Below are 26,908 nucleotides of genomic sequence, written 5' to 3'. Positions count from 1 at the left end.
TCCCTTCAGAGCCCTGGTTGCTTGTGAGAGGAAGGACTCCTGGCCTTGAGCTTTATCTGCCAAGAATGGGCCCGGAGGATCCGACTGGCGTGGCGGATCAAGCACGTGTACTGCCCTTCGCTGAACTTAGTGGCACGAACGCGCAGCTCCTGGCATGGCAGCAGCTTGAAGCGGGGAACAGAATCTGAAAGGAGCTCCCCATCTTTGTACCAGCTGCAAGAGAAAGGGGGGCAGTACAGTAAGTCCAAGGCAGCTGCTCTCAACTAGCACCAGCCACCTCTGGCCCATCACTCAGTGTGACCCTGCAAATGTTAATGCCTTTCCTGCAGCTCCTGGTTTGTTAACAGCCTCCTTCACTCTGCCCAGAGCGCTCCCAGCTACAGCAGAGATCAGGCCATTTCTCCCTTCCCTCCATCTCTCCGCTGTGCCTCTTAGACAGGGGCTTTATACACAGAACACGGTGGAGAAGTTTGTTTCATTCAGGCATGGTCAGAATCAGGAACCATGATTGCTCCTTATTAGAGGGGTGTTCAATGCTCAGTAGCCATTGAACCCCATCTGCTCTGCCTTTCCAAAGCAGTAGCCTCCCTCCTTCCTGCCCTCCACAGCTGGTAGCATCTGCCCAGATACCAGCTCCAGGAAAGCGAGCTGCACTGGGAAAGACCTTCGCCCTCAGAAGACATCAAGCTTCCGGACAAGGAGGTTACTGCAGAGATCAGCCCTATGGGGCTAGAGTAGAGAGACCTAGGGCAGGTCTAGTGGCTACTGTGGGGAGAGTGAATTGTCTGTGACCCTGGACACATCAATGCTCTGAACCCAAGAAGGGCCCCCCAGTTGCAGGGGGTAGTGGCTCACCTGACTTGCAGGTGTGGCCTGGAGGAGTTCAGCCCACAGCAGAAGGTTATGACTCTGCCTTCGGAGATGTACTTGGTGTGAATGGGGGGGGGGGGGGAGGAGACAGCAAGGGGCTCTGAAAGAGAGAGACAAAGAACAGTGACGTCTACAGCTGAGGGCCCTTGCAGCTCCCCCAGACCTCTTCTCATACTGCAGAGGCTGGATGGGGATTGAGGGGCATGGGAGGTGCTAGGTGGCATTTGCTTTGCAGGGGCCTGGGCAGGGCTGGTCGACCTGTGGGCAGCTGGTTTATGTAGCTCAGAGCACCAGGCAGCAGCAGGATTGGGGTGTCTCACCGAAGCAGGAGTTGCAGACTTTGGGGCAGTGCCTCTTCATGAAGGCTTGCCGGCGCATGCAGAATCCCAGCCGGGCCCAAGGCTCACACTGCCGCTTCTCATCCACACAGCCTGCAGGGACAGCACTCAGGGCAGGCTCCCGATGAGCATTGAAGTAAAACCACCTCCTCCCAACCTGGGGCCCAACAACATGGGGGACTGACCTTTGGCACAGAAGCAGCCAAGGAATTTGGGGTGGAAGAGCCCCAGGCAGTGCAACCCCAATTGAGGGCTGGGCAGGATTGTTCCAAGCCATGGGGCTCCTATCCTATCCCCAGCTGCCTCCCTGCTGCCTGTCACAGGCCAAAGGATGCAATAAGGTCTGGACTGACCTTTGCTCATTTTCCTCCCAGTGACCCCGCCCCCATAACGATTGCTGTGGCAGCCATGGGATACCCTAGCCAAGGTGGCCCCAAGGCAGCTCTACGTTCTGGGCTCCTGGCTGGATGCAGCTGGACCAATGTAGGACTCTGTCTCGGTGCAGGACGATGATTCAGCCAAAGGGGCCCTCAAGGGGACTGTCCCCTCTTCTGGGGCCAGATGGCGACTAGGTGCTGGGCACACATGAGTGCTGGCCACACATCAGGGCTGGCACTTTCTGGCACCCCCTTACCGTACAGTCGCTGAACGGCCCAGACGTCATCGTGGCCGATGCGCCACGTCCTGCTGTAGGTAGCGTTTGGGTGCATGAGCGCACGGACGTCCCGCGAATGCCACAGGCCCAGGGCATGGCCGATCTCATGAGCTGCCACCTGGACCAGGTCATTCAGCCAGACCCCTGCAAGCAGAGTGCCCCAAGGGAGCAGGACCACACACACATGCTGCAGAGCCAACCCTGGCAGCTCCCAGCCACCTTGGTACAGGGAGAGGGCTCTTGGACCAGCCCCCTGAGCAAGCCCAGCCTGGCTTCTCTCTTCTACCCAACTACAAGCATCCTTGAAGAGCCACCGCTGCAGCTCCCCACCACCCCTGCACACAGCCCCTGTCCTAACCCAACCCAACATCAGGGAATATTGGCTTTGATGGGAAATTCCCGCCCCACGCAGCAGCACAAGGGGCTCCTGCGGTGGGGTTTGAATTTGGGCCCTCACCTTGCAGCCTGGCAGGATCTGGGAGCCTGGCACACAAGCCCAAATAGAGGAGCAGAAAGCTCCAAAGGGGGGGAGTTCCCCACGGAGAACACCCTGCCAGGGAGAAGAGATCAGCTGCAGGGGCATGGAAGAAGAGGCAGAGTTGGACGTCATGGTGTCCCTTCAGCTGTTGCCTGCAAGAACCAAGCTGCGCACTCCCAACGCACAGCGCACTCCGAGCTGACGGATGATAGGGTTGTAGGAAAGCACCCACCACCCAGGAGGAAATGGCACCCGGGTGCCAAAAGCAGGTGCAGAGCCATGTACGTCCCCTTGCCAGGACTCAAGGAACAGTGAGGCATCCACAGGCCCCCCAAGAGTGCAGCCCCACTGGCCGGAGGCCACCGCCACAGAGAAGGCTCCTCCTGCCATTCCTTCCATGCTCCTTCATTGACTGAGCTGCAGCCAGCTCGCTCTTCGCCAGCTCAGCTGGGCCCAAAGAGACACTGCAGCTTTCTGGGGCGATGAGAGAGGCAAGGCCCCTGTGTCATCTGTAGATGGACGGCACCTCAACCCAAGGCACCTGGCAAACCCATGGGGAAGGGGAGACAGCAGATCCCTGCAGCAGAGGGGCCTCGTGGGGGGTGAGCAATTCCCAGCCGCGATCTCTACTGGGGGCCCGGGAAGAAGCCACCCCAGGGCACAAGCTCATGCAGCTGGGACTTGAACCGGGACCCTTGGGAGAATCATAGGCTGGAGCTGCTCCGAGCTGGCCTTGGCTGCAAGTCATCTCCCCCTAAGTGGAACTGGGAGGAGCCCAGGGGAGCTGCCATGAGCTAGTCGCAAGCAGAATCTCTTCCTCCTGGGCTGGCCTAGCCGGGGCATGCCCTACGGCCCTGGGCAGAGTTGGGAAGGCATCCGGCTCTATAGCATTAGCAGAACAAGGCGCCCCATGCTGGCTGTAGTCTGTGCAGACAGCACTCGCCACTCTTCCCCACCCCAAGGCTCTGCTGTGGCACAGGGAGCTGTAGTGGGTGGGCTCCTACTGGGGGGCAGAGGGAGGGTAGCATAATGCCCTGATCCTTGGGGGTGGGGGCAGGCTGAGCCTGGCTGTCAGGGGCGGCTCTACCAATTTTGAGGCCCCCAAGCAGTCGCCGCCAAATTGCTGCCGCCCCCGGAAGAGCAGCGGGGCTGCCGCACAAAAGCTGCCGTGGTGGGAAGGGGGAAGAGCTGCCGCTGAATTGCTGCCATGGGACACGGACTGCCGGCCCGTTCTGACTGCCGCCCCAAGCACCTGCTTGGAAAGCTGGTGCCTGGAGCCGGCCCTGCTGGCTGTGACAAATGGTAGCCGACCATTCTCATCACTTAAGCATTAATTGGCTCCCCCGGGAAAGGGCTGATGGAGGAGGAGAGGAGTGACCAGACTGGGGGTTGATGGTGTCGGGGTGAGAGTCTCCCTGGAGAAAGAGCTGGGGATTAGGAAATCTGGCCTAGCCGTGCAGCGCAGGGTGGAGCTGGTGCTTTGGTGAAGGGGATAACGAACCTCACAGAGGCGCTAAACAACCCAAGGCTGTTTGTGAGGGATCTCAGGACAGCAGAGGCGCCTGCCCTGCCAACCCTGGCAGGCCTCTAGCCGCCACATGCTCCCTCCTACCTTGTTTCCAGCTGAAGTGCGAGCGGCCCAGGATCCAGAACTCATGGTTGTCAAAATGGATCTCGCCGCGGGGCGGCAGGAAGGCGTGGGCCAGCTCCCCGTTCAGTCCATCGAAGCAGGGGTGCCGGGGGAAAACCAGCAGTCAGTGTGGTTAAAGGTGTAGAAGCCTGCCCAACAACAACCAGAAAGACGTCCTGGAAGCAGAGGGCCATGTGAATCCCAGGGAAAAGGTAACAAAGGTGGGGCAGTGAGTCTGCTGGTGGCTGGGAGCAGGAATCCCAGCTCTGGAACCTGCTGGAGAGCAGGAGGTGTGGTTGGATCTGCTAAGTCTGCCTGTGACGGCCCCTCTTCGGTGCCAGGTGTGTGCAGGGGAGGGCCTGGGGGCTTGTATGCTCTGCTGGGGCAGGGTCTGGCAGCAGGGAAGGAGTGAACAGGGGTGGCACATGGTCTCAAAGCCCTTCAGATGGCTCCCCTGCAGCTTGGGTCTGCGACCCCCAGAGGCAACCCCAGAGCCATCTGCACAAACAGGAGGAAGGCAGAAGGGAGCTCAGAAGAGGCAGGGAGAGCACCAGTGGGAGACACAGGGTGCCGTGCCAATGGTACCCCTAGCCCCATCCCCAGCCCCTCATTTCTACCTATGGTGATGTCAGCCGGCTGGGCAGGGGGCAGGCGCCGGAAGCCGAGGGGCGAGACTTCACTCCACATGCGGAAGGCAGCAGCAATGGCTCTCTCTGTGTCACCCTTGTTCAGCGTGCTGGGGAACTGCACAATCCTGCAGCAGGAGGAGGGGAGGGTGACCCATGGGCCCCAGCTGCTCCTCCAGCCTCTACTACTGTAGCCAGGGCTCCTGTAGGGAAGGGGTGGGAGTCCCCTCAGCTACTCCAGACCCAGCCTCTCCCACCAGTGGGCACTGTAGGGAGCAGGGCAGGAGCCCTGGCTATGGGGGGGGGGGGGAAGCTCCCAGCTGAGCCAGACCCAGCCTCTCCCAGCAGGGGGCACTGTGCAGGGTGGGGCAGGAGTGCTGTCTGTGTGTGTAGGGTCCCAGCTGAACCAAACCCAGCCTCTCCTGACAGGGGGCGCTGGCTACACTAACAAGTCTCAAACTCCTTCATACCACAAACTACTTCTTGAGTTGAGGCCAGCTTCCCACCCTGCCCCTTCCCCAGTGCATCTAGCTATGTGGAAGGGGCCTGTCTGCACAGCATGGAAAGAGACTGTATTAGGGCAAGTGGAGCAGCAGGGTGCCAGGGTCCTGTTCCTTCTGTACCCTGGGTGCTTACATGGCAGGGACGTCCCCATAAGGTCATAGAGCCCAGCTGCAGGAGTGGTGGGAGATTATTTGGGTTGGTTGAGCCCCCCGGGTGGGCTCAATGAGGCAGCCCCTGCTCCCTGCCACGCATAGCCCAGGGGGAGCAGGTTCGGAGCAGAGTCAGGGCCCCATTTCCTGTGCAGTGGGAGCATCCAACAGAGACCTCTGGGCTCCTGGCAGCCACGGGGCTATTATCGTCCTGAAGGAAGCAATTAGCTCCTGCTAGCAAAGGCTGGTGTCAGGGAGTCGCTGCTCTCCAGAGACATGCAATGGTGCAGAGGCGGTGGGAGCCAGGGGCAGGCTCAGCTGTGGAGCCACCTTCTGAGGCCTCTCAAAGCCAAACAGGGTGAACAGGGACAGCCAAGAACTGGGCTAACTGCAAGGGATGGGGGCTGTGGGCCAGGCTGGAGAGGGCTTAGCTGAGCTCTGTGTAGGGTGCTCCATATGGGAATGGCTGGGGGGGCTGCAGATCAGGCTGACGCACCCCTGTCCTCCCCGGTACACTCACTTATAGGTCAGGTTAACATGGTCCCACTTGTAACCAAGCGGGTTGATGGCATAGCACCACCTCCTGCCCATGCGACGATCTTGTGCGACGGTGAAACCGGGATCTGACTCTCGGGGGGCTGTCGCTCCCTCCTGCAGGAAAATAAGACAGCCCCCCCCCCCCAACCCCGGTGAAGCAAGAGGAGCAGGATCTCAGCCAGGCTTCCCCCCACACCTTGCCTCCCACCCAGCCAGCATGGTGTTGCAGCCTCTGCTCCCATAAATGCCAGAGCCCCCACCCAGACCACACCAGGCTCTTTGGGCAGCTCCTAGCTCGGACTGTTCAGCACAAAGGGGCAGAAGGTTTCCATCCGAACAGCGCCGGTGCCAGAGACTTTCCCTGGCAGCTGCCTCTGGGGACACCCTGGGACCGCCTCCTTCCCAGTGGGCCCCAGGACTCCTGAGCTGTCCCTGCAGCGTGTCTCAGCAGCCCAGCATGGGCCACAGCGGTCACCACGAGAGCCCATGGGCAGCCCTTGGGAAACGACTTCCCTCTGGGGCATTGCATTGGGCGGTATCTACCAGCCAATGGCAGCTGCAGGTTAGCAAAGAGAAGGGGGGGGGGGGTGAGGGTGGCAGCCAAACTCAGACCAAGGAGTTCTGCCGGGCTGCTCCAGGGGAAACTACAGGTCCCAGCGTGCACTGGGGCCAGTGACCCCAGCCTAGCCAACCCCCTATGAAAGCTATCAGCTGTGATCTGCTCCGTTTTACCCCCGCCCGAGGGGCAGCATTCGGGCTCCTGGAGCATTGGGCAAACGGGGCAGCACTAGGAGTTAATGCTCCAACCCCATGGTTCGTTCAAGCACCGAGGGGGCAGAGTGAGGGTCCCCTCTTCCCCCTGGGTTGGTGCTGATTTCACTCCGCACCTGCCCTTCCCCCAGCCCAGGGCCCATTGAAATCTGGCTCGGAAAGCTGAGATCCCCTCTTCACCCCCAGCCCCGGACCCAGGGCAGGTGCTGGGCTGCGGGCTCTGCCTTGTGAAGAAAACTTCTGTGGTGTATTTTGGGTTCTTTTCCCAGCTCTGGCCAATGCTGTAGCTGAGGAAGTGGGGAGAGGTGAGGGGCTCAGCAGGAAATGGGCTGGGAAGCCAGAGGCCCCTTTCACTGGCCAGAGAGCCCCCCCCCCCCCCACACCCCATGATTTCAACTGGGGGAGACAGAGGCAGCTCTGTGTCTGGTTCTCGCAGCCTCAGTCTGCAACACTCTAGGTAAGAAATCCTAACTCCCTGGGTTCCCGGCAGGATGCCCCTGACCCCCTGCTAACCCTAAACATTGCCTCCCTGACTTCTCAAAAAGAAAAAGGAGGACTTGTGGCGCCTTAGAGACTAACCAATTTATGTGAGCAAAAGCTTTTGTGAGCTACAGCTCACTTCATCCAAGTGACAGGGCTCAGCACAAAAGTGTCCCCCTATCCCTACTGTGGCCAATCCCACCGACAGCCACCCGCACGCGGGCCCTCTGCTGTGAGAGCACACGTCTGCGAGGAGCCCCCAAGCCACAGCGCAGGTGGCCCCAGCTCTGCTAGATTGGATCCATCTGTCCACAAGGCACAGAAACAAAGCAAAGCCCCACTTCAGCCATTCCAGCTTCACAGCCAGATGCCGCCCCCTTCCCCGGCCCAGCCCAAACCAGGAGGCTGCACAGCACCGACAGCCAGATTGTCACACCGGCTGATAGGCCATGACCTCCCCCCCATTTCTCCAATTCTGCCCCTTTCAGCCTGAGCATCCCCCATTTCTGAGTTACTTGCAACCCCCCACCAATCCTTGCCAACCACTGCAGCCCAGCATCTCTCCCCCCGCCCCCCGCTCATTATTCTGCCAATGCCCCCATTCTGTCCTGGGCTCCTTGACACAGCCCAGCGGATGCCCTTTAGGCTCAATGGTAATTCGGACCAGAAGGGAACTCCTGGCTCACAGAGACCACTAGCAGTATGTTTCAGGGGCCGGGGGCAGCCAACAGAGAGGTAAAGCACTGTGGGGCAAGAGGCAGCACTGAGGAAGACCTGGCTGGTGACTCCTATCCTGCGCCAGGCTCAGCTGCAAGTCCCAGTTGGGGAACACAGGACTTCCTCTTCCCCTACATGGCATCTAGGGCTGGGTCAGACCCACCCCCCAATTTTTCCTGCCGGCTGCAGGAAGCCCTGCAAACTCCCCATTCCCCCGCTTCCTGCACCCATCACTCCTCAGCTGCACAGGGAGGGATCCCTGTACAGGGAGCTGCACCCCACCTTCCTAATCCCCATGCATCCAGCCCTCCTGCTGAGCCTCCCCCCCGCCTCAGAATCCCCCTCAATGAGCCCCACTTCCCCTGCACCTGGAGCACCCCAATGAGCCACCAACACCGGGATCCCCACCCCACCAAGCCTCATTCCCCCAGCTTCTGGACCTCCCACTAAGCCCCCCCAGATGCCCTCCCCCCCCCAGCCCCAACCACCTTCACCTGGACCCCGTGCAGAGTCCCATTACTGTTGCACCCAGAACCTCCCCCCGCCCCAACAAGCCCCTGCACATCCAGATGTCCAGTGAGCTGCCTGCAACCAGATTGCCCCACACAGAACCCTCTCAACCCACAGCTGGATCCCCCCCACACTAAACCCCTCCACACTTAGATACTGCCCTGCCGAGTCTTCCTGCCGACACCTAGTATGGAGGGGCAGGGCCCTAGGGTGTTTCTGGGGCAGGCACATTCCTTGCTCTGTGTCAAGGCTGGGTGCAGCCTCATCACTGAGTTTATGTCCTGGGGGCCATGGGGGACAGCTGCACTGTGATCTCCCACCTCTGTGCAGCCAGTGGCCTGTGCTCCCCACTGCCATGCTGGAGTCACATTTATTTGACAAATAAAATATGCAGAATTTTAAAATACTGTGTGCAGAATGCCCTCAGGAGTACCTGTAGTTCATTAGGACCAGTGCCCGAGTGAATGGGCCCAGTTCAGAAGAATGAGGTGGAATCTGTGTCCATGACCATAACTACACCTCCTTAAGACCCCCTCATGCTGCGGGAAGGCCAGTTGTTTGGCACTGCTGCCTTTGCCAATCATGAGTGGCTCACTTTTCACCTCAGCCCCTGCACCTTCCCCATCAACCAGATGAAATTCAGTAAAGAAATACACGGTACTACACTTAAGGAATGAGGGGAGGAGAAATCAAATGCACAACACAAAATGGGGAACAAACAGCTAGGCAATGGTACTGCTGAAAAGGATCTGGGGGTTACGGTAGACCACAGATTGTATATGGTCTAGGTTTACTTGGGACTGCTTTTACCACAGAGGGCTGGACTTGACTACTTCAAGGTCTCTTACAGACTGACATTTCTAGGATTCAGTTGCTTTAAGCACCGGCTGTGTCTTGTTGTCTGTACATGGGGAGTTTTGGGATGGGGCTACTGCTATGTACTGAACCTAGCACCCCACTCTCTGCCCAGGGTTGGTGCACGCTAGTGGAATAAAAAGCCGTCTAAGTCACTACAGCAGAATCACCTCTCAGTACCAGGGAGGATTTGAGCTGCAAACACAAAATCAATTCACAGTGCACTGCTTAGGCCCAGCCAATGGCACCAGTTTCACACAAGAACATCACAGAGCCTGCAACTGGACTCAGCTCAGCAGGAAGGGTTTGCCTACACTGCTGTTTTCAGCCCTGTAGCGAGGTGTCTCTGTTTCGTTTGCAGTGTAGACATTCCAGCTCAGGCTGGAAGCCAGGCTCTGAGACCTTTCTCCCTCACCAGGGCTCAGCTTGGGCTCCAGCTTAAGTGGAAACAGCAACATTGATATTTAGCCCCATATCACAAGGCCCAGTTTTGCTCGGTATGTCTTTTTTGGGGGTGGGGGGCAGTATCGACATATGTTTAAGGAACAAGCACAAGGCCAAGTGACCTGGATGACAAGTGTGTGCTCTAGTTTAAACTAGAAACCTTGGTGCTAGAAGAGGAGAGGATGCAGAGGATTTGTTCGAGTGAAGGTCAGGGCTCTTGCATGCACCTAGAGATGAGACAGAAGCCCTTCTCATTACATGTTCAGTATTTCTAAAGCCATGTACCAAGGGGAGCAAACCCTTGGCAGGCAGGGAGATTTTACTACAAGTCCTGGTCAGAACCAGTACTAGAAACCGAGAGCTCTTAGCACCAAGCTAGTGCTGCTCCTTGTCAGATGAAAGGGTGGCCCCAGCCCATGCTGCAGCAGACCAAATCTGGAAGCAGAAGCTCCTAGAGCAGGAAATCCTAGGCTGTTCATCCACCCCCATCATACATACCAACTCTTCTTCCTCATATAGTTGTGGTCACTGTATGCTATCGCCGGCCCAGACATCTCTGATGGCCTTTGGGGGAAGATGATGCTGGTAACAGTAGTTTGCCCAAGAACACCCTCCACAGCCCACCAGAGGAGAGGTGGCTGAGCCTGCTATTCTGAGCACTTCAGCCCCAGGGTCTCATGGCCTCAATCTGCCAGCTGGAGACAGTGATCGCCCAGTAGGGGTGCTGAGGGGGAGGAGTACGTACACCATCCTAAAAAGTAGGGGGATGGGCTCCATGTCCAGAGCCTGAGACAGCATCCAGCCAGGCTCAATGGGGCCTTGTTTTTGTAGTAGGGATCATAGGACAGGCTGCTGCGTAATGCTCTTCCCCTAAACAAGGGGAGCTGGAAACAAGGTAGTGCCTATGAAACTAGCACTTCACTATGGTCAGACATTACCATGCAAGACAGCGCTCCTGCACGCTGACATTATGGCTTTAGGGAGCCACTGCCTATGCTCCAAAGGAACTGGAAGTTCCTGATGTGGGGTCCAGAGACAGACTTGCATTATCAGACAAGGACCGACTGGCAACTCCAGGTGCAAGCCCTTCAGCATTAGGCTACGAGGAAGGCTCCATGTTCTGACTCTGTATCTCACTCCACTGCTGCAGAGATGGGCTCCAAAAGCCTCTGTTCCCGCTTTGAGAGTTAGCCTTTGTGGCTCAGAGGTAACAGTAATTAAGGGTAACAAAGCGGAGGTGCCAGCCTGAGTGCATGGGAGTGCAGGGGGATGGGCTACCCCATTCATCTCAGTGGGCTGAGAAACCAATGTTAGCCCAATGCACCCACCCCCTGAATCGGACTGCTAGGTTCCCCTTCCACCCGACTCAAGCCTTGCACTCTGCTCTGCTGCAGGCTGCAGAGTGGCTCGGTCACTCACTCCTGGCCAGAAGACAACAGACCTGGATCTGCCTCGTGAGCTGTGTGCTGGGCCAAGACCACAGTAAAGGATCTTTACTTTCTCTCTCACACACCCCCCCCCCCAAAGAACACTGCTTTATAGCAAAGTAACGAGCACAGGACTACAGTGCTGGCCATTTGTATGTCATTCAGCCAGGCCGAGTCTTTTCTTAAGTCTAGGTGAACTTGCAGCAGACTCCAGGGGCTCTCATTGAAGGTAGGTGTAGCTTGACAGGCTCCATGGGCCTCAAGCACTTGCAGCTACCAAAAGTCCAGTCAGCGAAAGGTCTCTGCCTGAAAGAAAGTTGCCACTAAAGCTGCCAGATCAATGACCCCCATCAATTTAGGGGTTCTGCCCATTTACTACTGGGCTACAGGGTGTTGCCACATGCTGCTCTGCAGAGTCATTTGAGAAGTCAGAGGTCTGAACAAGTTAGCAGCACTGCTGGCTACTGCAAAATGAGGGTGTCTGCTGCAGGGGAGCTCTGTCACAACCCGAGAGTCCAGGGAGCGAGTGGCCAGGTGAGTGGTGCTGCCATTACTGGCAAGCAAGAGCTTCACTGGCCCTCTTCACCTGTCCCACGCGGGCAAACTCTCAAGCTATTGGGAGCCCTGACATTTCCAGCAACATGGCAGTATTTACAGGTCAAAGCCTGTGTCCCAGCTCAGCTCCTTCAGGGCCCCCGTAACAACAGCTCTCACAGCCTCCTCTGTTCTACGTACTTTATTAGGTTTAGAACTGGACAAATCACAACGTGTACAAAATGGAGACCACACTATTCGAAGCAGAGGACTGTGGGTAGCAGCAGCATTTCTATAGACCCAGAAGCATTTGGTAGAAGTGTGGGGAGGGTGGGCTGGGGCAGGGGGCTCTTACTGGCCATCATGTTTCAGATTGCCAAGGACGGATCCTGTAGTTCACATCCTGGGTAGAGTAAGGATGACCTGCGCCCACACCCGCTGGGATGGAAGAGGAGTTTCCAATCCACTGAGGGCAGACTCTGGCTCAAGCCAGCACCAGGTGGGGGTAAGTGCGCCAAGGACCTGATATGGGCTGTGAAATGCTGTGCCACCCACATACACACCAGCGAGAGCGTCTTAAACCCTCATCCTTTTTGGTCACAAACCTTCCCATGGCAGGACACGATACTGAAGACTTTGCAAGGGAAAAAAGGGAGGTGGGGAGGCTTGGCGTGCTCACCACACCTAGGCGCCTCAGACTGCACAGCAATGTCTACCACGACAGCAATAACTAGTACAGGAGCCAGGTCAGCGTCAACTCAGATTTGTCCAGTCTACGGTTTTCAGGTCTACTCTACGAGTACATATGCACAAGAACTTCAAAAATACTAGGATATGATGCGAGTAGCGAGACACCAACAGAAGAGTTTAATGGTGGATGTTCCCTAGAACGATCCTAGGAGGATGGTGGTTAGACTAGTCCCTCCCCACCTTGGGACAGGAAGCAGGCGGCTAGCTATGCTCCTCCTGTGCATGGTCAGGTTCTGAACTTCAGCTGCCACTCTGGTGGTAACGGAGATCATAGACAGGAGAGAGTCCATTCCCGAGGTGAGCCACAGGGGTCTAACTTCCAATCCATGTGCAGAGGGTGCCAGACAGATGCTCTCTTTAAGTGTACTTGAAGACCAAGGAGACTGGGAGGGTGGCTGGGGAAGAGAGGGAACCCGCCAGCCTCTTGGGGCTAGCACCTGGTCTCATAGATTCCACTCCTGCCAATGTACCTCACCCATTTGATCACATCATGGTCACTGTAGTTCAGCTTTGGCTCAAAGACTTTCAGATAACGCACCTTCAGCCCAGAGGGTGCGAATGGGACCTGTTCAGAGAGGGAACAACCAATGGAAAGAGTATGAGCAGAGCATCTGAGAACACTGCAGGCACTGTGGATCCTGATCATGGGATGCAATGCTATGAGCCTGGCACAGAACTCCTAGTCCTAGGGCTGATCTTCCTCCAAACCAGGCATGGCAAAAGCCAGAGGGTAACTGCGGGAAGGAACAGGGAAGGCATTTCTAGTGACTTTGAAGGCACAAACACAGGGAGTGCTACAGCCACACAGGGAACTGTGTTCCTAACTGCAGTTAGGAACACAAACTGTGGACCTCCTCCCATGGCTCCCAAAGCGGCCTCCTACAAGCCTGAGCAGGAGAGCGCTTCCATAGCAGAGGTTCCTCCCAGCAGGACAGGTGGCAGCAGCCAAGTGCCCACAAGGCTAGATTTGCGTCTGAGGAGGAGGGATGCAGTCATCCTACCTCAAAGTTCATGGAGATTGGCGGCCGAGCCCATTTCTTCTTGTCATTGGTGGGCAGCAGTTCAATCTCTGCACTGATCTGGGACTCCTTCATTCCAGCCATACGCTTAATCCTAGAAAAGAAAAAAGACCAGAGATGTCAGACTCAGATTCCAGCTATTCCACCTCTTCTCTGGGAAAGAGAGGTCTGGCCTAATGCAGACAGGGTGCTGCTGGCCCCAAGCACCCAGCAGAGTTGTGGAGTTACTCCTGATTTGCATGGAAGCGTGGTTCCCCCCATGCAAGCAGCGTCCAAGCTGCCATGCTCACTTACTTCCACACAATAGCGTTCTCGCTGGCCTTGTACTTTGCCTTCCCTTTCATACAGATGACTTGCACTCCACTGGTATTGAGGGGAGTTGGGATTCGGACCTGGAAGACAGTCAGTGAGCAGAGGCAGGAAGAACTCTGGCTGGGGTTGAGAGTCTGTGGGCAGCTTCATCTTAACTCAAGAACAGCCATGACTGGGCAGCTTGTCCTGTATTCCCCGACCCTATCCCATCCATTCCAGGGCTCACAAGCTAGCTGCTACTGCAGAAACACTAGATACTGCTCCAGGAATTATAGCATGAGACTCTACCCAGAGGGAAAGAAACCCAAGGGCTTGGAGAGAGCGCTTTAAACCCCTGAGAGCCAAAACTGCCAGCTGGTGCTGAAGGAGCCAACTGAAGGGCAAGATAAAGCCTTTTCCCTTTAATTCAGGCAGGCAGATCTGCTTGAGGAAGCATTGGAGGGGGGAAGCATGAGTATGCCTTCCAGCAAGTATTACAAGCAGCCCTCCTCAGGAAGGGTAAACCCCACTGCAGAGATGTATGCATGAGGGGAACAGGTTTGCATGCGAGCCCAAGAGGTTTACATTAATCTACACCATGAACACCTGGATAAGGTAGTCAGGAGTTCTGCACTGCAGTATTATGCTCCCCCTGGCAGCAGGCTCTGCTGCTGCACATCTGTACTTGGCCTGGTTACCTCTGGCTGCAGTGAGCAATGGGGCTGCTCATAGCTCACTGCATCAGGTGAGTGAGAAGGGTACAAGCATTAACAGTGGCTGGAATGCTCAGCGAACAGCTGCTGGGCAGGTGCCTGGAAGAGCACAAAGTGAGCCCAGTCCAGCACCTAGGGAATGGTCCCAATTCTGAGGTGCAACTTTTCAGGCAGATTGCACACAGCTGACTTCGTAGCCCTTTATCTCCCTGAATAGCAGCACCAACACTGAGCCTTTCTAGTCTTGCACAGAGGATACTGGGGTCCCAGCTAAGCCCCCTGCTTCTCTCCAAAGCACAAAACCGCATGGGGCTTTGTCCTACCTCTATCTTCTGGGCCAGCAGGGAGGGTTTGAAATTGGATTTGATCACCACTTTTACTTCCAGCTTGGTGCGGCCCACCTCCCGCACCAGGGGAATGACACGGAAGGGCAGGATGATGTCCTTGGTGGTTCGGTATCTGCAGGGATAGGACGAACATATCAAACTCTGCAAAGGAGAAGGCCCTTATGGCCTCAAATAGCAGCAGCTCTCCCAAAAATGGGGAGGCCAGCCATGTACTAGAGGTAAGCTCAGACTGCTGGATGGCTCCACAATTTATTAAGAGCACTAGCTGGAGACACCATTTAAAGTGAGCTGCCCCACAAGCAGGATGGGGAAGTAGAGGCCAATGGTTAAGATACAGGACTAGGAGTCTGGATTCTTGGAATCTGTTCCTGGCTCTTGAGCCAGTCACATACAGGTTGCTATAAGTGCTAGGAAACAGGGCTGCACCCTACAGATTAGGGGATCTGTATGCACTGCTTCGGGAATGGCTGAGATGACCCTGGGCTTCGGCCCTTAACCTGTGTGCCCTCTGTAAAACAAGGAGCTGAGCATATCATTGTCCTCTGAGAAGGTGCAAGGCTCAGCTTGTTAGCATATAGACCTGTGAAACCCCCTAGGAGAGAAGGAGGGACCAGACGGGTAGGGTGCACGAGTGCTCAAGGAACTTGAGGCCAGCTGGAAGCTAGCAGCACAGAGGGAGACTCCTGCAGCAGCAAGGGAGACCAATGCAGTAGCCCTGCATTCCCAGTGGCCATACCTCATTAGCTCAAATTCTCCATCAGGTGGGATGAAGCTGATGCTCCTCTCCGAGTCGAACTTGCTGAGCCGCACACACTGGTGGAAAGTGCAGTCGTCAATGGCGATTGACTGTTTGCCGCTATAGCACAAGACAGAAAGTTAAAGTGCAATTTGTGGCCACCTAGAATGTCGTGGGGCACGTGAGGTCTGCCCACGTTGCATTTCATAGCGAGTATTCTATGTGAGCACTTTGCCATCAGGTGTATCCACGAAGTGAGGGAGGCAGGGAGGGAGGAGAGTTTCAGGGAACACAGACCTGCCAGCTCAGACACACACTTTCCTTGTCTCAGTGAACCACTGAAGTCATATCAGACCTTCAGGACACTTTCCTAAGTGAGAAACCTGAACCCAGGCCTCGGCTGGGTGCCCCCTATGATGTGAGCTGGACAACAATGCTGGAGTCTGCCCAACTAACATCACTTCACTGGGCCATGGGAAACTCAGCCAACCTCACCCAAGGAGGCGTGTCCCTGCAGTGAAGTCTGAGGGGAGAGGAAGCATTTTCCTGCACACAGCGCTATTCCACTCTGACCTTCTGGGGTGTCCCTTTCTTCTCAAATTTCCACCTTGTGAAGTTTTCTAGTCACCAGCCATGTTTCCATGCACCTAATAGTGGTTCATTCCAGGGCCACAACCCTTCCTCACTGAGCCAGCCAGCCAGCACAAGTTTGGCTTGTGAAGGACAATGCTTCCCTGCCATAGGTCTTAAGTTCAGATATTGAGTTTCTGGCACTGTACCTGTAGAAGCTGGATAGATGCTGCTCCTGGAATGACCAGAGTGCCTGGGATAGCAACTGGGTTCCACACACTCTGAAAATCCTCATTTCTGCCTCGGAGGATACAAGAGGCACTTTGCCTCAAAAGCTTTGAGGGGATGCGTGAAAGGGACAAAGACACCAAAAGTGACAGGGAAAGGATGCCAGAGTGCAGGAGTCTGGCGGCTGGGAGGCCTTGAGGGCTTCATGGCTAATGGGGGAGCTGTGTAAGAACAGGCAGCCTGGGAAGCAGTTTGCTTCTCATTTATGCAATAATCTGTATCCTAAAGCAGCCAGTGGTGGAGGCTACAAGGGCAGACTCCAGTCTGACTGGTCAGTGTCTACTATACACAGCCTTTGTATTGCAGCCTTGACACGGGCCACTCTTCAGTGGGATCTGCCTACTGCTTCCTCTTCAGAGAAGCCCAAGGCCCTTCTATTTTGCCAAGGGAAAGAGAAACCTTTAGGTCCTGGTTCCTTCCTGTGTATCTATGGAAGGCCTTTATCGCTGGACTAGCCAATTTATTACAATAATCAATACTTTTGCAGAACTGAAAAGTCCTACCTATCGGAGAATTATGGAGAGGCTGGGACTTCAGGATTGCCTAACTTTAAGGCACAAGCGGCTCCGCTTTCGTGTAGAAGCTAAACCTCCATACACTGGAACTCAAGACAGTTACCACTGCTGGGCACTTCAGTACCAGAATTCAGTGCTCCTGCTCACTGCTGCTGTGGCCAGAGACAGCTCAGTTTTTGGATCACCAAGATGGTGAGTTTCCCTTCCTGCTTCCCTACCTTGGAGAGGCAGCGTTACAACTGGCAAACCTGCTTTGAAAACTCCCATCCTGTCTCCCCACTTAACACTTCTGGCCAATAAAGGAGCTTTGGAGAGAGATGGCTGCTATTGGCTACTAGCGCTGGAGACTTACCAGCCAATGCAGAGAACTTTGATAGAGCAGGGGCTCTCAACCTCTCTCTTTTTAAGGCCCCACCAACAGGCTACAAAGACTCCACGGCCCACCTGTGCCACAACAAATGTTTTTCTGCATATGAAATCCAGGGCCAGTGTTAGGGGGTAACAAGCAGAGCAATTGCCTGGGGCCCCATGCCACAGGGGGCCTCCATGAAGCTACATTGCTCAGGCTTTGGCTTCAGGCCTGGGTGGTTGGGCTCAGGGCCCCAGCCTTGCCCCATACAGTGGGACTTCAGCTTTCCGCCGTAGGCCCCAGCGAGTCTAATGCTGGCCCTGCTTGGCAGACCATCTGAAACCTGCTTGTGGCCCCCCAGAGGGCCCTAGACCCCTGGTTGAGAACTGCTGAGCTAGAGGATTTTCCAGAGCAGTAGCTCCTTGCCAAGGGTCACATCTACAACACAGCTACGGACAGATGGGATTAAAGGGGACAGTGAAGTGCTCATCCTTGGCTTGTTCTGAAGGGTAAGCAGGTAGCAGCTCAGTCACAGGAACTGTCAGGAGAAGTGTCTGAAGTTTGAGTCACATGCACAAGTCACGCAAAGCAAGAGACAGGGATAGGGAGCAGAGTGCGCGCACACAGCAAAAGCAGATTATCTACCTTCCCAATTCACTGGGGTCAGCAGAAAACAAGAGAAAATGTAACAAATGGTTAGTGGGAGGCCAGAGCTGCTCAGTGCTGTCGGCAGCCCCCGCCTGAGTTAGCGCTCTAATCCCAAGCAGGGAAGCTGGAGAGAGCACAAGCCTCTCTCTACAGCATGAGAGCAAGGGAACTGACTGAGCACGTGGCACCAAGAACTAAGCCCACAAGGGTGGGTGGGGGAGGAGCCTTCAGCTCCAGCATCACCTGCTCTTTGCTCAACGCTGCCCAGAGACAGGTTTACCACCAAGTGATTAACAGGAAGTTGTCATCTAACTGGCCATTCTAAGCAGGGCTCAAAGGTCAGTGATCTGGCCTCAACATTAGTCATGGAACAGGAGATTAGCCTGTGCTCCCTCCTTCATGCTACATGAGGATATAGTGCTAGTGATCAAGCAGCCTGTTCTGGCCAATGCTACATGAACAATTAAGTACTCTGGAAGAAGAACAGGAGTACTTGTGGCACCTTCGAGACTAACCAATTTATTTGAGCATGAGCTTTCGTGAGCTACAGCTCACTTCATCGGATGCATACTGTGGAAAGTGTAGAAGATCTTTTTAGATACACAAAAAGCATGAAAAAAATACCTCCTCCCACCCCACTCTCCTGCTGGTAATAGCTTACCTAAAGTGATCACTCTCCTTACAACGTGCATGTATGTACCCACCCGCATGGCCCCACAGTATGCCAACATTTTTACAGCTGACTTAGAACAACGCTTCCTCAGCTCTCGTCCCCTAACGCCCCTACTCTACTTGCGCTATATTGATGACATCTTCATCATCTGGACCCATGGAAAAGAAGCCCTTGAGGAATTCCACTATGATTTCAACAATTTCCTTCCCAACATCAACCTCAGCCTGGTCCAGTCCACACAAGAGATCCACTTCCTGGACACTACAGTGCAAATAAACGATGGTCACATAACCACCACCCTATACCGAAAACCTACTGACCGCTATTCCTACCTACATGCCTCCAGCTTTCACCCTGACCACACCACACGATCCATCGTCTACAGCCAAGCTCTGCGATTCAACCGCATTTGCTCCAACCCCTCAGACAGAGACAAACACCTACAAGATCTCTATCAAGCATTCTTACAACTACAGTACCCACCTGCGGAAGTGAAGAAACAGATTGATAGAGCCAGAAGAGTTCCCAGAAGTCACCTACTACAGGACAGGCCTAACAAAGAAAATAACAGAACGCCACTAGCCGTCACCTTCAGCCCCCAACTAAAACCCCTCCAATGCATTATTAAGGATCTACAACCTATCCTGAAGGATGACCCAACACTCTCACAGATCTTGGGAGACAGGCCAATCCTTGCCTACAGACAGCCTCCCAACCTGAAGCAAATACTCACCAGCAACCACATACCACACAACAGAACCACTAACCCAGGAACCTATCCTTGCAACAAAGCCCGTTGCCGACTGTGCCCACATATCTATTCCGGGGACACCATCACAGGGCCTAATCACATCAGCCACACTATCAGAGGCTCGTTCACCTGCACATCCACCAATGTGATATATGCCATCATGTGCCAGCAATGCCCCTCTGCCATGTACATTGGTCAAACTGGACAGTCTCTACGTAAAAGAATAAATGGATGCAAATCAGATGTCAAGAATTATAACATTCATAAACCAGTCGGAGAACTCTTCAATCTCTCTGGTCACGCGATTACAGACATGAAAGTTGCGATATTACAACAAAAAAAACTTCAAATCCAGACTCCAGCGAGAAACTGTTGAATTGGAATTCATTTGCAAATTGGATACAATTAACTTAGGCTTAAATAGAGACTGGGAGTGGCTAAGTCATTATGCAAGGTAACCTATTTCCCCTTGTTTTTTCCTACCCCCCCAGACGTTCTGGTTAAACCCTGGATTTGTGCTGGAAATGGCCCACCCTGATTATCATACACATTGTAAGGAGAGTGATCACTTTAGATAAGCTATTACCAGCAGGAGAGTGGGGTGGGAGGAGGTATTTTTTCATGCTGTGTGTGTGTGTGTATATAAAAAGATCTTCTACACTTTCCACAGTATGCATCCGATGAAGTGAGCTGTAGCTCACGAAAGCTTATGCTCAAATAAATTGGTTAGTCTCTAAGGTGCCACAAGTTCTCCTTTTCTTTTTGCGAATACAGACTAACACAGCTGTTACTCTGAAACCTGTACTCTGGAAGGAAGCAGCTCCCCAGGGGATCCCTGCAGGCAACAACTGTAGGGAGGAAGTGGAGGAATCAAAGCCTCCCACAGACCTCCGACTCCACAGTGGCATGTCGGAGCGAAAAGCCACTAGAGTAGTTGGTTCCCTCTGCAGCCAAGTAGGACACAGCCATGACTGGACCTACAGGATCCCAGCTACTCTCATTCTGATCTCATGGTCTTGTGTAGACTAATGGCACCAAAGCTTTGTGCAACTAGCACCAGGTTGTCTCCTTGTTCACATCAGCCCTGGTTCCTGGAACCAGATTATTCTCAAGCCAGCAAAATTATCTATGCTGATGCCTTCAGGCCAGCTTTCCCCTTTTAACCTTCAGAGCAAAAAGCGTCAATACAATATATTCAAAGACATCTAATGATCCAGTTCTCAAGGAGATGAGGACGATCTCACATCACCTCTGTCTACCAGATCAAAAACTGCTAAGTCCCTGGCTAAGGAATCCTGCCCTTACATTCTTACCTTTTCCCTGTTTCATCCGCAGTCCCTTTGCCCTGTTTCTCAATGACGATCTTGTCATTCATGCCAAACTTGCACTCTGGCATTCCACTCAGATAGCTCTTCATCACCACCCTGCCAGAGACGTGGGCACTGAGAACCTGACCTGGGTGGAGAAGAACACACACTGAAGCAGCACCAGGCGGTTAGGTTGCTACCTACAGAATCTCCACTCCTGCCCCCTGGGGAGATTGCCGATTCTAGGCCTATCCACTGTGACAAAAGCCTGCTTCTCTTCCACGTACCCTGTGGTGACATTAACAGATTCACACTCTCCAGCACATCCAGGAAAAGCTCATTCCGACGGTATTTGATCCCTTCACGTCTCCAGCCAATCTGACCAGTCACCTGACTGGTAATCTGCGATTGTTCTTCTTTAGTCTGAATAAGAGGGAAGATGATAATTCTTTGGAAACCCAACATTAAGCATTAATAGTAGTTTACAGCTGAATATATAGCAAGTTGCTTGCAGTGCAAGACACAATCGGCCATGAGACTACATCTGTTGCCTTGATCTAGGGTGCCATCATGATACCCCATTGGGTATCAATAGCCAAGTTAGTGTGCAGTGTCCATATGAAGAGTTCCCTTGTTCTGGGAAGGGACTGATTATTCTCACTCATCTGGCTCTAGTCTCTGCCATCATAAGGAAGCAAGGATAGGTCTCTTTCCATTAGGTCAGGTAGCGCATAGTTAGACCAAGGGTTAATTACAGGGAAATTAGACCTAGACTGCAGTTCAGGCTTTACCAAGCCATGAGGGCTGACAGCAAACCCTGGGCTAGCCAAGAATAATGCCACCAGACAAATGTAACAAGACATGAGTTTGACAAGCTTTGTACTGTATTTTACTCAGGCCAGGATCAGACCAGTTTCCAATGACTGGCAAGAGACACCCAAAAATATTCAAGTTGGGGACAGCCATTCCATGTCAAGTTACACATACATCGGGTCAGTATAACAGCTGCTGCTCTGGGATCTAATCCCACTAACTCATCTGCACTACTAACATCATTATGCATTTGCTGGGCCGTACAGCAGGTTCGCCTACCTGGTGCTATAGGCAGGTCCAGTCAGATGCAGAGCGAGAGGAAGCAGATGTATAGCAGCAAGTGTTGTGCACACAGAGTTAACAGGCAAGCAGGTCAGTAGCAGGAAAGGGAAGGAAGAGGAAAGAGGCAGGTTAGGTTCAGAACTACCTCAGGAGGGGAACACAGTAGGTTAGTTTGTCACTGTCTGGGCAACTAATAAGCACAAACAAGTTGAAGGCTTTCCTGTAAGCTCAGGCTATGGAGCACTCCAGCACTGAAGGAGCTACTTCCGGACATGACCCGTCAAGGCACCACTGAACAGGGACAAGGCAGGAGCCTGAAATCTGCTCAGCAGTGCAAGCAGAGTGGAGAACACTCACTTGGGTGAGCACCAGGCCTTGCACAGCAAGACACACCCTTGCACTGGGTCTAGACTCTGCACTCCCCTCAGTCTAAGTCATTGGCACTTGCCATGCCCCAGCACAGCCACAAAGGGGATTTTAGAGTGAAGCAGGAGGGTACTCTGTAAGACAGTCTCATAGCAGTGGATGCAGACATTAGGTTTCATTTTCACCATTAGGCCCCATTTTAATCCTTACAGGAAAATGGCTATGTTTTGGGCAACATCAGCCTTTTGTCTCACATCCCTATGGCGGTAGCCACAAGGGGGCAGTGTGTGAACTCAGTATTGTAAACCAAACACATGAACAGCAGGGAATTTGGTTCTATGCCAGGCTCCTCATTAACGAGGTTACAAATATCTCCAGTTTTGTGCTCATGCTGCCATTAGACTATTGCCTTCCTTAAACAAGATACTAGCTCAGGATCTGCAGGACACGGTCCATACAGCACTTTGCCGAATACCCTGCAGGGTACTCCATGGTCGCTCACCCACCCCACTGACCACCTCCTTATATGTGTATCCTTCAATCCTTTGAATATTTTTGCCAAACTATTGCTTCATTTTAGGCCTAGTGGTAGGAATGGGGAGGCTTGAGCAGACATGAATCCCGGGGCTCCAGTTTCTGCCACACAGACAGCCAGTGGAACATTTACTGGTTATCAGATGCAAGTCATGGTTGATTGGGTAGTCAGAGCCACTTTGCAGAATGCTGTCACACATGGGAAAGCCAGTGGGGCGTATGGCTCTAGCTCAGCCCACTGCTCAACTGGATGAATGTTGCTTTGCGGCGAGTTCCTGCTCAAGCCACTCTGTTGGGCTGTTTTTGTCCAGCAGCCAGATGGGGCAAGTCTAACCACTTCTACTGAATGGAGCTGGAGAGGTGGTCGACCTCAACTGTTCAAGGGTATTTGGCTCTGCTGAGGCAGCCCCACAGCTATTGTATTCACTAAATCCTTGGAATATTATGGTGTTGCAGGATTCTGTTTTGAACACACAGCTACTGAGACAGGCCCAGCATGTCATCTCCTGGGGGACGCATGTGGAGTGCTAATCAGCACGTGCCCTGGAATGCAGAGAGGCTTCCAATTCAGAGTGGGGATTACCAGACATTTTGTAGCTATAGAATTCCTATAGCTGCAGAAAGTCCAGAACTTTGCTAATAAGTGAGAAGTAAGGGAGATGCTGATGGATTGGAATTGCAGTAGAAAGTTCAAATAGGGCACACTTTTTGGAATGTGGTGTGTGATTTTTTCCTAGAATTAGTTCCTATTTATAATAGGGGGTGTAGAGATGGCAAACTGGCCTCCCTTTTTCTGCCCAGAAGCAGGGCCATTATGAAAAGATTTCAAAAGCTGAGAGTTTAGTTTTTCATGAAAGGGAGGATGAGCCAAGCTACAGAGCAAGCTTCTTCCAAGGGAGATCGATGCAATCTGTACCCTGTTCTAGTGCCGGGTATCCCTAGAAGACAGACTACCCCTTATGTGGGTACACAATATTGACCGGAAGGGACACACTAATGTCTGTCATGAGCTTCAGAGAGACATGACACCCTTTCCAGCACCCTCTGGGAGCTGCTTTGAGAAGCTATAAAGCAATAGCTGGTCAGAACCACCATTTCCAGGATACATTTGTGTCCAGTTGTTACCAGCCCTTCCAAGAAGGCAATGTGCATTTTGGACAGTATAAGACCTTCCTATGGATGTGGTAAGGGGTCAATGTGTCAAAGGCAGGGCCATCCCTAGGCATAGGCAGAATACACAGCTGTGTAGGGCACCATGAAATTTGGGGCACCAAATTTCCCCAAAATTCATGATGTCTGAGGCAGCACCAGCTCCGGTGGCCAGCCCTATCCCCTGGCCAGCCCCAGGCGGGCTGTGCCCACTGCAAGGGGAAAGGACATTCCTAGCGGGGTGTGGGACCCGGGACAACTCCCTCCGCCCTGCCTCTTTCCCCCTGCCCGCCCCTATTCCACCTCTTCCCCCAGTGACCCCACACTCACCAGCAGTGACGGGAAGCAGAGCAACCCAGCCCCAGCCCACTCCGCCACCTCCCAGTCACTGCAGTGGGTGGTCCTTCCCCCGCCCCTGAGCAACAAGGCTGGGGAGAAGCAGAGTGGGCTGGGGCCAGATCACTCCACTTCCTGCCACTGGTGAGTGCTGGGAGGGGGGGGGAGGAGGAGGGGAAGCGGGGGGGAAGAGAGGAAGGAGATGACACCCAAGCCTCCTCCCCCAAAGCAGCCTCCCACAGCTCCTGCCTCCCCAGCCCCGCAGGCCTTGAGCGCAGCCGAGACCCTCTGCGGGGCTGCGGGGGGAAGAAGAGGAGGTGCTCAGGCCGCATAGGGCACCCTGGTCAAAGGAAGCAGAGTTCAAACCTATTTGGAAAGTGTCATAAGTCAGACTATTTGGAACTGAAGGATGCTTTGTGTAGAGTAGCCTTTTACATACTACAGCTGGATTGAGGCCTAAAAATGTCTTTGTCACAAACAGGGCAGGCAAGCCACCTAGCGTTGCCCCATGTACGTGCTTTTGCAGGTTTAGTCTCAACGGTTACAAGCAGTTAAAGTCCTTGGACACAGAAGTCTGGATTCCAAGCAAAATTTGCGTTCTTCGATAGAGATGCAGAGTGCACGATGAAGTCCTGGAAATATGGTAGGACTCTCAAGCAGAACAATCTGAGGGCCTTGTAGGTACAAGGCCAGCTGCAGACCGAATCTGCTCTTGTTTTTAATAGGTGGGTGAAGCCCATTGACAGAATCCCAGCATGCAAAGCAGAATTATTTGGTTCAAGATGGACCATTGCTAGGACCTGTAGTCTAAAACTACTCTTACAGGGATAACAGCACATCTGGCTCTTTGGCCAGCTGTTGAATGAGCTATGTATGATGGTGATGGAGCCTGAGCTGTATGTGGCAGCTTATTGCCTACCAGCATGAAGATTTGCTAAAAACAGAATGAAGAGCAGTGTTTAAAAAAAAATATCAAGGAAGGAAGTGACGGAGATGGTTAGTTTTAAGTCTTCCTAGGCGCTGGAGCTGACTCAGCCAGTTTGGGCACTGACTGCCTAGCATGTCAGATTGCAGCAGGCTGGAGTGATCAGGAGGGTGTGAGGAAGCCTGGAAGAGCAGCCTTTCCAGAGCCTTCACATCTGGCCTGACACTTCCTGCTGGAGTACAAGTCAGCAGTTTGTGCAAGAGGGAATGTGGGTGGGGCTCTGGGCTGGCCAAGGGCGAGGCCACTGCTGGGATTTCTGGTTTAAAAAAAGCAGTTACTGGGAAAGTTAGTGCAGATGAAGGTAGTTGGACTGCAGCCCTGGATAAACTCAGATTAACAAGATTCAGACTGCTCACTAATGCAGGTTTAGGACTTGAGTCCCTTCCCTTCTTCCAACTCTGCCTATGCAGAGCAGGTGAGGAGAAGTGATATTCTCCACTCTGAATTGCATGGCTTTTGCCAAAACTGGATGGAGTGTATAGTTGGCCTGCTATGGGCATGGCCATTCGGAACCGAAGCTGAATGACTGCTGTGCCTCCAGCAATTCCACAGGGTCCAACGTGAACTGCAACTGCAGAATTCTCACCCCACTTGGCCCTTCTGCCTCATGGCCAACTCCTACTCCATAGCAGGTGGATTTCATGACCAGCTCTGTGGAGTTGAGTGCATCAGTAAGATCTCACAAGCAATGCCTTCCCAATGAGTTCAAACAAGCCCAATTCTTAGTTCTACTTCAGGCTGTACAGTCCAAAAAGCACTGAACGGCAAGGGAATACACCCTCCTTCATGGGGATTAAGCTTCCCGCCTTTAACACCCAGCCCTCCTTTTCAGGCACATGGAGGATCTTCTATCAAGTGTTCACACTTTCTTTCCTATCTAGATTTAAGCTCTTTGGGGCAGACACTGCCTGGTGTCTGTACACTACCTAGCACGCTTCATTTGGGACTTTTTAGGTGCTACCATTGTACAAAAGCTAAACAAAGCAGCATCTAAATCTGTGAGGGCAAGGCCATGTAACTAAGAATAAGGGAGATTAACAGCAAGACTCATCAGGTTGCAAAAAAGGTCACCCAGGTGAAGGTGAGAGCCCCATGGCTTGAGACACTGAGAACTGGAGAGTAGATTGGAGCAGGAGTCCGAGCCATCCTGCTCTAGCAGAGGGATATGAACAAGTTCTCTCCCTAACTGGGCTAGGACTAGGACTTACTAGGATTTAGGATGTTTATCTCCACCTGTCAGCCTCATTGTCAGTCAGTTCAATGAAATCAAACTACTGAACATTTGCAAGTAAAGGAGTGCTAAGAGCTGCCCCAGCTCAGTCCCCACCCTTGTGGGAGAGAAACAAGGAGATGGAGCAAGTACATCGTAAGCACAGAGTGAAACACTGCTCAGGTTCTCCGCTATGCTCAATCTATCCAGCTTCCTATACCATGACCAGCTCAGATCCCATGGTCAAAGTTTGTGTACTTTAGATAGATCCCTCCCCCAAGAGGCTGAGACCCCTACACTTCCTTGAACAGATTTTTATACCAAGATAGAACAGGGACAGGACAGTGCTACTATATCCCAAATCCCTTTCATTACCTGGCTCTTGATGCCTTGTTGAGTGATGAAGGTTTTCAGAGCCCCTGTCTCAGAGTTCTGAGGATAGCCAAAGTCCAGGATTTCTACAGAAGGGTAAAGAATAATCAGCTCAAAGAACTCACAAGACAAGAGAGCTGCAGGGTGTAAGTCACTTCCAACGCAAGCAGTCCCCACCGGTAAACATTCCTAGAGGGAGAAAGGACTGGGGCATGGATGCCCACCCCGCTCCACAGAGCCTGGAGCCTCTGAAGCAGGGCAGACACGACCAGCCCAAGACTTGCATCAGAATGCTCCTCTGCAGCAGACACAGCTCTGCTGGACTAACGGCAGCGACTGTCTGGGGGAAATTGAATTTTCAAGCCAGTTTGGGGGCAAG

The 26,908-nt window shown here is 53.5% G+C and overlaps 1 protein-coding gene and 1 pseudogene across 4 annotated transcripts in view; both read right to left on the bottom strand.

Annotated features, from left to right (window-relative positions):
• On the bottom strand, window positions 1-5,894 carry LOC125642706 (matrix metalloproteinase-23-like; annotated as a pseudogene).
• A 5,818-nt stretch (window positions 5,895-11,712) lies between these two features.
• The window catches only part of AP2M1 (adaptor related protein complex 2 subunit mu 1), a 42,554-nt gene continuing 27,358 nt past the window's right edge, over window positions 11,713-26,908 (bottom strand). For all 4 annotated transcript variants that reach the window (XM_048862916.2, XM_048862919.2, XM_048862917.2 and 1 more), the window contains exons 4-11: window positions 26,533-26,615; window positions 20,770-20,905; window positions 20,489-20,630; window positions 15,382-15,501; window positions 14,622-14,757; window positions 13,589-13,686; window positions 13,277-13,388; window positions 11,713-12,840 (exon numbers count right to left, since the gene is read on the bottom strand). In XM_048862916.2, the coding sequence (XP_048718873.1) occupies window positions 12,706-12,840; window positions 13,277-13,388; window positions 13,589-13,686; window positions 14,622-14,757; window positions 15,382-15,501; window positions 20,489-20,630; window positions 20,770-20,905; window positions 26,533-26,615 (962 nt within the window). In that variant the 3' untranslated portion in view covers window positions 11,713-12,705. The remainder of the gene's footprint in view (window positions 12,841-13,276; window positions 13,389-13,588; window positions 13,687-14,621; window positions 14,758-15,381; window positions 15,502-20,488; window positions 20,631-20,769; window positions 20,906-26,532; window positions 26,616-26,908) is intronic.

The sequence above is a fragment of the Caretta caretta genome, chromosome 9 (assembly GCF_965140235.1).
Source record: "Caretta caretta isolate rCarCar2 chromosome 9, rCarCar1.hap1, whole genome shotgun sequence".
NCBI classification, from domain to species: Eukaryota; Metazoa; Chordata; order Testudines; family Cheloniidae; genus Caretta; species Caretta caretta.
The sequence above is the reverse complement of the archived record's forward strand: the minus strand, read 5'-3'. Positions and strand labels throughout refer to the sequence as shown.